At 39.5% G+C, this 12760-nt stretch overlaps 1 protein-coding gene across 3 annotated transcripts in view; it reads right to left on the reverse strand.

The window, feature by feature from the left end:
• Positions 1-12760, reverse strand: part of dst (dystonin) — a 103396-nt gene that overhangs the window by 64298 nt on the left and 26338 nt on the right. For 2 of the 3 annotated variants that reach the window (XM_085297074.1, XM_085297072.1), the window contains exons 7-8: positions 11268-11345; positions 8733-8825 (exon numbers count right to left, since the gene is read on the reverse strand). In XM_085297074.1, coding sequence (XP_085153200.1) covers positions 8733-8825; positions 11268-11345 — 171 coding nt within the window. Of the gene's footprint in view, positions 1-8732; positions 8826-11267; positions 11346-12421; positions 12521-12760 lie in introns of all 3 variants that reach the window. The other variant, XM_085297073.1, reaches the window with a different exon arrangement.

The following is a 12760-nucleotide window of genomic DNA, read 5'->3' on the forward strand; positions in this document are numbered from 1 at the left end:
TCTTTTCGTGCCCCATCTTTAACTTAAGCTAAGTTAAAGACCAGCTTATTCACTCTATCCTGCTGGTCTTAATCTTATGCCTAAAGTTTTTACTGGTTCTTATTGCTGTTCTCTTTTGTTTTATCTGTTTTTAACTGTATTGTTTTTATTTATTTCCCATTTTTACCTTCAAATAGCAATTTATTTGAAAGTGCATTATAGATAAAAAAATTTTATTATTATTATTATTATTATTATTATTATTATTATTATTATTATTATTATTATTATTATTATTATTAATATGAGGGGAAGGGCATGCAAGAACAGCAACACCAATGGCTGTAACTTAAATGGCTGCTGGATCGACACCTGCGTGCCTGATAACTCGCTCACAGTGAGGATACTCAACTCTATAAGGAAAGTTTTAGTTTTGATTTGATTAACATGAAAAAGTGAAATGATTGTCTGTCCCTGTGTGTTGGCCCTGCGACAGACTGGCGACCTGTCCAGGGTGTACCCTGCCTCTCGCCCTATGACAGCTGGGATAGGCTCCAGCGCCCCCCGCGACCCTGAAAAGGATAAGCGGAAGCGGATGGATGGATGAAAAAGTTTGCTGAAAATGTCTGCAACATACCAGCAACGTGAGACAGAGTTGCATAATAAATTATCCAATAGTTTTACAGCACACTATACAGCTTCAGTATGGTATAATGACGTAAAGCAAACACTGCCACGTCACAGGTTGATTTTACAGCTGCGTGTTTATAACGTGTATTAAAAATGTGTGGTTGGTGCACTAGCTTTAAAGTTTATTTTCATATCTGGAAAATCTCTTTAACTTTGGTTCAAAACTTTCTAGGAGTTTGTTTTTGTGGAACACAGATACCAAGTAGCCGAAAGTATGGAAACATTATGCATGAGAGACAGGCTTTACACATAAAGCAGAAAAATCACAGACTGTGGTTTTTTTACAGAATGAACTGCAGTCAGTTCAGTAAATCATCAGTCAGTTGATCAGTAAATCAATCTATTCAGGTAGGGAACATGGTGACAACAACAAAAAACATGGCAAAAAAAGAACAACAAAATCCTTAACATACACATGAATAAAATACAGCGATGTATAAACCTCTGTTTAACTGGACACCACTTTAGTCCTTTTATGCTTTAAACGGAAACCATATATAGTGAGCACAATCGGGCACAATTATGCAACAGTTATACTATTATTATTATTATTATTATTATATTATAGCCACAATTCCAGCAGATCAGCTGATCTCAATGCCAGTCCACATCAGCTGATTGCTTATCTGATATCAATATAAAACTCACTATCCGACATACAGGAAATCAGACTGTTTAGGCTGCTAGAGCACTTACATGCTCATCTGCAAGCTGCTTTGCAACCCAGCTCCAGCTTTCACATTGAGAATCTCATATCTGTCACTGACGCCATGTTCTGTGCTGAGGACTTGCTGCTTCTGTCTCCTGTTTGCATGTATACACGTGAAAGGGCTTTGATTTCCCAGAACATGCCACCAAATATAAATGACTGCAAATCAAAATATCAATCTTCCACTTGAGTATAGATCTGACTTAATTATGATTGTGGTGGTAAGTCAAACTTCCCAACCAGGGATTATTACAGACAAGCCAGGGTAACCACAGCTTTCTTCAAAGTGAAAAATAGAAGTGTTAAAGAGCTTAATCTGATTAACTTCATTAATTTAACTGAATGCCTTCATATGACTGTGGCATCCATACCACAACACAACACAAGGGTAAAGGAGATTTAATAAGACTAACAGCAATTTGGTGGATCATCAGCAGGGATGCATTTCAGGGTGAATCACTATATCGTTTACTTTTGCACATTTTAGCCTCCATAACCCACTGAAGCTACAATACTATAATAAAAATATGTAAAAATACAAATTAATAATTGAGCTGTTAAATAACCAAAAGCAAAATCTGAGTAACTATTTTTCTGATATGGTTTCTTTGTTTATTTTTGTAAACAAATGGGGGAAAAAGTGCCAAAAACTACTGATGTGACTGAGTTGCAAAATGGTTTGAGGTTACACTTTTTTTTGTTGCATACGTGAATACAAAGTTAAATATGAAAGCGCAAATACTTTTGTCACATATCTGACACTTCCTCCCAAACCGCCAATTGATAATGCACCACAGATATTTACTTTATCTCCTACCAAACTTTACTCTGTGGAGAACTACAGTTTTCTCTCTTCTCTGTTTCACCATAAGTTGCTGCTAATGACCAAAAGAGATGAAGATGAAGATAAATTTGAATGATTCTCAGCATTCCCTGATAGTGTTAGCCAGCTAACGCAGATAACATCAACAGGAGTTTGTAGATTTTGTTTGAAGGAGGAAGAATAATGACAAACAAGTTTCGAAGAAGCATGACACTAGAAATAGCTCCCATACTTCAAGATAAAGTCATCTGCCAACTGAGCAAAGCAAAAATGAATCATATACATCTCAACTCTTAGATGTAATAACAGTAATATTATAAACTGTTCAGTCTATAAGGAGATCTATAGATGTGCCTTATATAGAACAAACACACAAAAGTTTGGACCAAAATATTAGATTTGCATTGAATCAGTGAATCTCAGGTACACAAGTACAGATACTGAATTTCCTCTCTAAGCATTGAGATGAGTGCAGAATAGTCGCACATTAAAACACATTTATACAAAATGCTTTCACTCGTTCACAAATGGTAAAACAACAATTATGAGCTTATTTTCACTGTTTTTTCCATATTTATAAACTATTTTTGAAATACTGTTAAAATATTGTGTACTGTATGTACTGATCATCAGTATAATATGAATTTTTTTTAATGCAAATCAAAAATGTTCTATATGAAATATACAAAAACGTACACGTATAATGAATTATTCTATTACAGTATATTCTTCTCAGTTCAAAACAATAGTTCTTAGCTAATGTGATTATGTGACCTAAATGGTTTTCAAATCGTTTTCTCTCACGTGATCTTTAGTTATTGTGTCTACAAAAAGCTTTTAACAATGCAGAGTGACCTATTTTATCATCTATCATGTACTTGGACACCACCATTGCACTGTTACAGTATCAGACTTCTCCCTAATCTACATGATTTACCCCTGTACCGCCTACAAATAGCACATGGTTTCTTGGTTTACCTCGTGTTCGCTGGAAATACATTTGGCCAGAGCTGGAGCATGTTCTACGTAACCAGAGCAGGTGTAGGCCCTCCGTCTCCTCCTTCGGTGTGCTTGAGAGCCCCATATAATCTTGGCAAAGGTTTCCTCACTTCCAGGTCTGTCATTACCCCTTAGTGTCCGTAGCGTGTGCTCCACTGCTCCAAAGCTAACCGCCCTCCTTAACTGGCGTTGTAGAAGCTTCTTTACAAGCAAACCCTCCTTAGCCGGGACACCTTTGGAAGTAGTGCTGACACCATGGAGCTTCTCTTCCACAGAGGACCTCCTTCTGTCACCATCTGCCTGGTTTGTAGAAAACTTTTCCAACCTGCACGTTAACCTTGTGGCAAGAGGTTGAGTCTGACCATCCCGAAGGATCAGAACTGGTATTTCTCCAACATAAACACCTTTGCTGATGCTGTCTTGCCTAGATAGAGGTTTGGCCACTCCTGATGGCTCATCCAGCTCGGTTTGGTTTTCTCCTGTGTTGCCATCTGGGTCATTTTTACACTCTCCACCACTGCAGATTGCTTTGGTTGTAACAAAAGTCTCACTTTCAGGACTTCTGAGAGATCCAGCAAGCTTTAAGTCTTCCGATTTCCTCTTTTTCCTCTGAAAATAGCGGCGACCTTTAAGATCTTTGGATTCAGGTCTCAAAGGAGCCCTTTTGGGGTCCAAATAATATTCCTCTTTCGGACCCCGAACACAACCACAGGTGTTTCCCATGGCTGTAAATCATATGGTGTCCTAAACATCCACAATGTTAAGCTCCAAACAGCGACCGGTTTTAAGGCGAAGTATCCAGTAAGCTCTACTCAATCTAAAACAGCAGGATCCCATCGACATGAAGCCATTGACAGCTTTGCAAGTAGAGCACCGTAAGCAGCGCTTAGCAGGGCAGCCAGACATAAAGCTGGCTCCACTCAGAGCAGAGCTGCCTCCGTCCTTTTGTTGACTGCGGAGAACCGGTCAGCCCCTCGCTCTCTCTGTCTCTCTCACTCTGCATTTCTCACTTGCTCTCTCATGCGTCTCTCCTCTGACACTGGAATCTTTTTTGACCTTTGAAACATTTCTCTGGCTTTGATAATCCAGCACAAACACCATAAATGCACACACAGACGTGTGCTGGTAGCCCTCAGAGCAGGAATGAAAAAGAGTCGTGGATAGACCTGTTTCAGGATGACAAGTCTGTTGCAACAAAACAGTAAACACGCATATGATAGCCGCCTCTTTCCTGTCCTAATATTTATGTAATGCCATAATGTTTCTTTGGGTAAGAGGAGAAGGATCTCAAACTGAAAGTGCATGCCAGTAGAAAACCACGAGCTATGCTGCTTGAGAATTTGGTTCAACAAGTTTAAAGTTCCGTTTAATGCGACGAGTCAGAACGGCTTTGAAAAACAGCAACATATATAGGCCACAAAGAGCAGAACAAGCTCAGGCAGATCCGAGCCGGACAACATAGTGCTTTCACTTTGTCTATCGCTCAAACTCTGCACAATGGCTGAGCCAGAGGTTGGGCTTAAGTCCAATGGTTTAACCAAACAATATGATCTCAGCTGATCACCATGGCAGCAGTTCACATGGGGGCAAATGCTGTGCCCGAGAAATGATTCACCGCATAAAACTCTTCTAGCAATTCAAAGAATTATATAACACTGGACACTTAAAACACTGTCTGAGAAAGAGCGGGACAAACGCACTGCAGAAAAAATGAGGGAAAAAAGTGAATAATAAGTGTGTTAAAGTGTAACTATAATCCCACCACACAGGAAAGCTTAAAATAGCTTTGAGAGTAACATTTAAACGAGTCCCTGAAGGTCAAAGTCACCTGACAGCCAGCACAGTCCAAACTGCCGGTCACTCCTGCTTCTTCTCACGTTCACCTCATGAGACAACTACGTTGGCCAAGCTGCAGTATTAGCCTATGTTCATACATCTGACAGTAAACATGCTAATATCTTCAAAAGAGTGTGTTAGCATTTGGATTTTTGTTAATGGTGTGTGTGTGTGTGTGTGTGTGTGTGTGTGTGTGTGTGTGTGTGTGTGTGTGTGTGTGTGTGTGTGTGTGTGTGTGTTAGGTAAATGACAGCACACATGGAAAGAGTGATACTTCATTAGGGTAAAACAAACTGGTTCAGTCAGCAGCAGCAGTACTTTGTCATGCCAGCGGCATCTAGCCCTCCACACTAAAATTAATATTGTACTAGTTCCCCATGTCACAGGTAAAAAAAATAAAGATAAATATAGTGTGCACCATTTTGAGAATAGGAATATCATCGGCTTTGTGTAGCAAGGAAACCTCTTGCACACACAGGAATAAACAATGAAGAGCGACATAACGAGTTAACTGAAGTCAAATATTTGCATAAGTCATAATAAAGTAGCCTGCAGGTATAAGAAAAGCGTGTCATGGAAACAACCCTTTGTTTTCATGCAATATAAAAGTAGTGTTGAGTTCATACATGCCAGTGTGCTATCAGCTGTGACATTTAATAAAAACCAAAGCTGTACACTTTCAGTAAAGCTCAAGTTCTCTCCTGAAGTACCCTTGTATCCTTTTTAAATCAAGAAGAAACAGGCCCCTCGCTGCCACATCCACAGCTTAAGGGCTTGCGTGAGACCGACAGCAGCAGGTGTTGGCATCCTCGCAGACGCTACCTGTCAGCATGTCCAAGCAAAATTATATCAGCTACTTTTCCTCCATTAATTCACTCAGGGCTAGTCAGACAGATGTTTGTTCTATTAACGCTATACGCCTGTAAGACACAGAATTATTTTTGCAATATTTTTCTTCTGACTCACAACTGCCACGTGCCAAAAGCATAGTTAATCTAACAAAAGAAATTGAGATGGGTGAAGTTTCTGCATGCTGTTAGACTTCAGAAGAAGACTGCATGCTGGGTGGACACTCACATTCTTCTGGCACGCACATGCAGACTAGCTCGCTTGGCATAATGTGCCACTGTTCAGTGAAAGAATATTTTTGAGAGCATTCAGGAGGAAATATAACCAACTCTAGAGCACACGATACCCCAAAGCTTTTTTTGTTAATGCACATTAATGCTTAGTTGTACCAATGTGTGCACAAACATTCCCGAGATACTGAGAACATTAAAAAAATTATCTTTTTCAGTAATTTCCCTTTTGTTTAGACATTTAATATTCCTTAAAGGCCCTTTAGGCTGCTAGGAGCCATCTGATGTTACAACTGGATATGAATTAAACATGAACTAAAGTAAATTGTCAAGAAAGACAGAAAAAAGCCCAGAGAGATGAATGTTGATGATGGGCTTGATGGAGGGTATGGCACTTGGCAAACCAGCTTCAGAAGGGGTAAGAACTCATTCTTATCAAAAGAAATGGCCTTTTTTTTTTTACTATGTTTAAAATATTAACAAACTTAATTACAAATGAATCAACTGTGTCTGTAACAACTTGTCACATCATCCCTGTGCTCATAAACAGCTTTGTGTCTAAGCAAAGCCAAGCTGTGACGAAGCACTTCACACATCAAGTGCACAGGCCAGATGATGACACTCACGCAGGGGTGAAGAAACACCATCAGAGGTGATGATAGTGATTCTAAATTACACAATTGATATTGAATACTACTGGAGGGGCTATAATAGAAGCAGTAGAATTATGCTGCTGATACTTCCCAGTGCAACAACAAACACAGGAAACACACTGAATAATATCAGAAGGTACGACAGAGGCGTTCCCTTCAGACGGGAGGCGTTACAGGTGCTCATGTTGGAGGGGAGATGTATTATATGGATATCGATATCTATAAGAATTATCTATATCATTTGTAAATATAGCTGCTACTGCCAACAGGGTGACGAAGGAAGCCAACCAATCTACTGCTGGTCAGCACCCACTAAGAGCTAACTAAAGCTACTAATCTGGACTAGTGCAAATATACAAGACTTTTTTTAAATGTGGAGTCAGCCTCTGCAAAGAAAGACATCTCTGGTTGACAAATGAAGCAGTGAAGTATAGCAAGCATGTCCCATCACAGTGGCATTATGGGTGTCGTCTTGATGATCGTGGTGAGATGATGATCTTGGAAAGAAGGGTTATTTGCAAGTGGTGGTCTGTTGCGGTGGCTGGGCCAGGACTGTGGCTGGGGGGAACCTACTGCCCAGTGAACATCAAGAAGTTAGAAAGGTGCTTGGGTCACCCTTTGGCTACAGCAATTCATCTACCAAATGTGACAGCGATGAACTTCCAGTGTATATGCCCAACAGGATGATTTTCCAGGGCCTGAGAGGGGACACAGTTTCTCTTTGGTGCATCCCAACAGTGGAAGACGGGCCTTGTGATGGCAGATGCTTTCATCGCAGTGGATATGACCACCATGAAATCCAGAGAGGGGTTTCAAGAAACTTAAAAGGCATCAAGAAAAAATGGCTAAAGTAATAAATATATATGAAATCAATAAGCGGTTATTTTTCGTCTAACTTGTAAACATTTTTGGATATTTTTGTAGTGTCCTTAAGTATGTTCCTCAGGAATCATAATAAGGCTGATGTTTATATCAAGCAAACAGCCTTCCAACAAATAACATACCCACACACACCTACAGTCTCCACTTTACATGGCTTAAATTCATGTACAGGATGCTGTGTTTTTACATCAGACTAGACAGATAAATCCTTCAAAGCATCAGGCTTTTCTAAATGTTCATGCTGCTTTTCCCACACGTTTGCATGAAACAGCGAATGTAGTTTGTTATTTTCTTACAACAACAGTTACGAAGTACTTTTTCACAAGTGTTTACTTAGGTATGATCTAAGTAAACACTGTCGCTAAGTTACTTATCAAAACTAACCACGGTAACAAGGACCTATGTCACCACAAACTGTTGCGCCTTTTTATCCAGCAGAATAAGACAGTCCAAGGTTAGATGAAGTTAATAGTTGATTCTTTTTGTGTTACTGCGTTTATAACTCCTGAAAACATTTTAAGCTGTTAGCTTCTGCAGGCATTAAAATACACGTTTTCTTCGTCTTCTGTACCAGTAACACCTCTTCAGTATTATAAAAGTACAGACTGGGTGTCTGTAGGTTCTGACCCGTTGTCTCTACACTTTACTTTTTAAAGGGATCTGTCAGTTTTTTATTAGAGGCATGGCTTTGGCCAGTAGGGGTGCTTATGAAAATGTAGCAGTCTCCTTCACTTTAGCCTTTAGAAAATTCATTAAACTCTTGTACTATTGGGCAATCCAGCAAGTTAATCATACAAATTTAATAGGAAAGCTAAACTGGACCCCTATGGTGCTATGGTGCTATGGCAACACTGAAAACATAAATAATGTCCTTCACTAAACTCAGCATAACAAATGCTGCACAACTTTGACACCTTGTGGTTAAAAACAGAAACACCCAAGTAATGTCGTTAACTAATTTTAAAACATCTGACCTCATTTAGCCCAACACAAGACATTCAAAAGCAGAGGATGCAAAGATCTTAATTACTTGGCAATTAAAAGCATGAGGGTGACAAAAATAACTGGAGTGCAAGACTGACCTGAAAGTGCAGAATTATGGTCCAGATCAATCCCAGCGTCAGTTTTGGGTTGCCGTCTGTGATGTCATCATTTCTTATATTTACAAGTTTGACCTGGTAGAAGGAAATGCAAATTTAGCACATGCAGACTTATTTAAGTAGTCATAGCCTGCTTCTTCTTTTTTTTATATATATTCACCTTTAAGCACTAACAATGAGTTTTCCTCTTCCATATTATGCCTGTCATTCCACAACCACCACAAGAGGGCACAGTCGCCATTGTATTGTGCTAGGGAAGATCGTTACCATAATCACAGTGTGGCACTGAGGGGAACTCGTTAATGTTTTGTAGTAATTAAACGTTTTATAACATAATGAAAAAAGTGCACTTTTTAAACACCCCCTTCAAATAAAGCAGGAAACTACTAAAAAACGAAAATAGTCTGACCACGGTTAGATATTATAGCATTTAATAAGGAACTCATCCACTGCCCATCAGATCATCTGTAACAGCTGTAATCAATCAAAGTTCAGCTTGGACAGTTTACATGCTATGACTACAGAAGTTGCATCATGTGTCTGGTATGTACTGAAGCAAAACAATAGGACAACTCATTTGTTGCGATCTATGAATCCTTTGTCTCGAGCCTTACGTCACATCTGGCTGTGGCTCAACCAGGCTGCCTTCATCTTCTCATCCTGAGCATGGTGGGGGAGGGGGATGCAATCAAAGCTCTCTGAAATCCCACTGTTGGGATTTGCAGTCAGCGCTCCTTAAATGCTGCTATTACTGTTCATGTTTCATGAATTTTTTGTAAGGAAACAGAAAAATGCCATGAATCCAGCTGTGTCTGATGGTGGCAGTGTCTGAGAACCTGCTTGAACCCAGATATCAGCTTTTTTGCTGTATAAACAAACAGATAGCTACCCCTAAACATGAACTGATATATTTGTGTAAACCATTTGTAAGCCTTTATGTGTACTTAAATCCATAGGTTCTTGAGGGCATGAGACAGTTAATTAATGTTGCCTCTGTACACCAACACAACAATTTTACTGCACATTAATCAAATTGTAATCAAATGACAATGTAACTGAAATGCAGACATTCAGTTTTAATTCAAGGGGTTTAACAAAGCATTGCAAGGGCTGTTTTTAGTAGCTGAATGAAAATCCTTTGTAGTCAATGACTGTCTGAAGTCTAAAACCCATAGATGTCACCAAAGGCTGTTTCCTCCTATGAGGTGCTCTGCTAGGCCATTACTGCAGCAACATTCAGCTGCTGCTTCCTTTTGGGTCTCACATCTGAAAATTATGCTCTCTTGGGGTGAGATCAGGTGACTCATTTGTCATTAAAGAATATGCCATTTCTTTTTCCTTGAGAGAGCCTGGTTTGGTTTGGTAGTGTGCTTTGGGTCATTAACCATTTGTACTGTGAAGCTCTGTCTGTCAGTTTTGTAGCATTTGTCTGAATCTGAGCAGAAAGTACATTTCTGTACACAGTTCTTCCTACTACATCTATCAGCAGTCACAGCATCAATAAGCACTAGTGACCCAGTTCCAGTGGCAGTCATAGACTCCCATCCGATGATATATTCTATATCATGTTTGATAGATGAGGTGAAATGCTCCAAGGCCATTTCTCTCCTTCTCCATACTTTTCTCTTCCCATCACGCTGGTAAAAATTTATCTTGGTTTTACTTGTGGCTCTGGCTGTTTCTAATCTGCCCTTCTTGTTTCTTGAGAGCACCCAGTGGCTTCCACTTTGTTGCAAACCCACTGTATTTCTATTTATGAAAGGGTCTCTTGAATGCAAAATCTGGTAATGATACACCTACCTCCTCAAGAATGTGGGCTCGACAGGGTTAGATATTAAGAAGCTGATTTTCATAAACAAATAAAGATTTGTGTTATATTCTACTTTTGTTGTCTTCTGTGCAGACCTTTTGTTGGTTCTGAGCAGGTCAGTCCATTCCTTTCTAAGAAGGTACCAGATTATTGACTTGGCCACTCCTAAAATCTTAGATATCTCTCTAGTTGGCTCATTTTGGGTTTTCAGCCAAATGACGGCCTCCACGGGACTCCTATCGAGATTTAGAGTGAGCAGCTGCAAAGCTCCAGCTCAAAATCTGGAATTAATGCTTTATCTGGAATAATGAGAGAACATGTCTAACCACTAAACAATTAATTATGAGCCTCTGAAAATGGGGGGTTGTCCATAAAAACTGCTTTCCTAAACAGTTAATGCAGTACTTTTGTAATACCCCCTGAATTGAAGCTGAAAGCCTGCATTTATATCAGATATTAACTGTTTTATTTAAAATTCACTGTGGTGGAATACAGAGGTCAAATGACCAAAATAAAAGCATAATTGGCCAAAAACATTTGGATCTAACTCTAATTCATTACCAAATCAAAGTATAAAAATTACAGCTACTTTTTATGGAAACTTTCAGCTGTGTATGCAAGCTGATTTCCAATAGTCAAGCTGATGGTGTATAATTTAAAGAGTGTGTGGCAATATTGGTGAAATTACTCCAGTCACTATTCCTTACCTGCCGCCTCTTTAAATAGTCCAGCGCTATCTGTACATTCTGGAGTCTGTGGAAGCGCATCCTCCCTCTTTCCCGAGGCTGTGGACATAAAAAGGGAAAGGGAGCCATGTGTGCAAATCAGGATCTTCTCAATGTTAAAGGACACATTTTAAAACAATACAAATGACATGGAGGAAACAGGACATGCGTCTAAGGTTCTTACCCACTATTCTGGTAAGATGACATAAAAGAGCAAACACACAAAAGCTCTTTGCACAACAACAGTGGCCATCTCCCTAAAGAAGATATGCTACATATCACGTACCATCTTAGAACATTTTCCACCATTACCACCTGAACATGTCATAACAAATCACGCTTCCTATGACCTGAATAAATCAATATTATTTGCATGTCTGTCTTCAAATCATCACAGAAAGTTGCATAATATGATCACTTGCGGCAGATGCTTGTGAATAGTCAGGGGCCACTGAATGAGGTCATGAAATGGAAAATGCATTCAAGCCAGGATGCAGCAGCAGCTAAAGACTTGCACTGCATTCAGCTACCTTATTTTGTTTAGTAACGATGAAATGACACCATAAATATAAACCCCATTTGGGTAGTGAATGGTACTCAGTTCCCCTTTTGAAGCCTTCTTCTCAAAAGCAGCATATGAAAAATGTCCAGATCATCACGCAAGACTGAAGAGTTTTGACTGTATGACTAATGATGCGCAAAGCTAGTGAAATGAGTATAAAGACCCAAGCTTCATGGACAGCTTCTGTCATATTTTATTGAATCTTTTTAATGATTTTGCAAGATCAGTGAGCCAAATCGCTCTGTCTTTTTTTAACAGGAACAAAAACTGAAAATTAAAAAGCCTGGGTCTTTGGATCAAGGGCACATTTTTTCTGTGCCATCGGTATCACATTCTAATATGAAAGAAATTTTATAATGTGCTCATGAAAAAAGGTGACTATGAAACAAAGTGCTTCATAGAAGGAAAAATAAAATGGCCAAGTTGTAAAATTCGTCCCTGCTAAAGCAAGTATTTTAGACTACAGTAAGCACAAATCCTATAGTGGGATTGTGTCTGTGCTTCTGTTAACTGGTCACAGCACGCCCTGAATTAGTTTGTTACTAAAGGGGGTGGGAGGGCAAGCCACACGTACCCCCTTATCATCATCCACTGTGTCTCCATGCTGCTCAACTGCGCATGCGTCTGTCCCACTCACCAACCGCAAAGTCTTCAGAAAATCACGCTCCCTTGGCTTATCATCGAAAAGGCAACACATGGGGAAGAAGAGGAAGACATGGACACACACAGCGGCCAAATCATAAGGAAGTTAGACAGTGGACAGAAACAAGTCAAAGAGTGGAGAACAGAGGAGGAGGAAAGTGGGATGTAAACAGAAAACAGATATGCAGGAGGATGAAAGTTAGTCATACTAATGGGGAATAACTGCTGGGATTCCTTGCATGGGACTACATGCAGTCTAAATATACAGACT

The sequence above is a fragment of the Mchenga conophoros genome, linkage group LG13 (genome assembly GCF_057382185.1).
Source record: "Mchenga conophoros isolate Kocher_MC1m ecotype Shallow Benthic linkage group LG13, M_conophoros_male_GT1.1, whole genome shotgun sequence".
NCBI lineage: Eukaryota > Metazoa > Chordata > Actinopteri > Cichliformes > Cichlidae > Mchenga > Mchenga conophoros.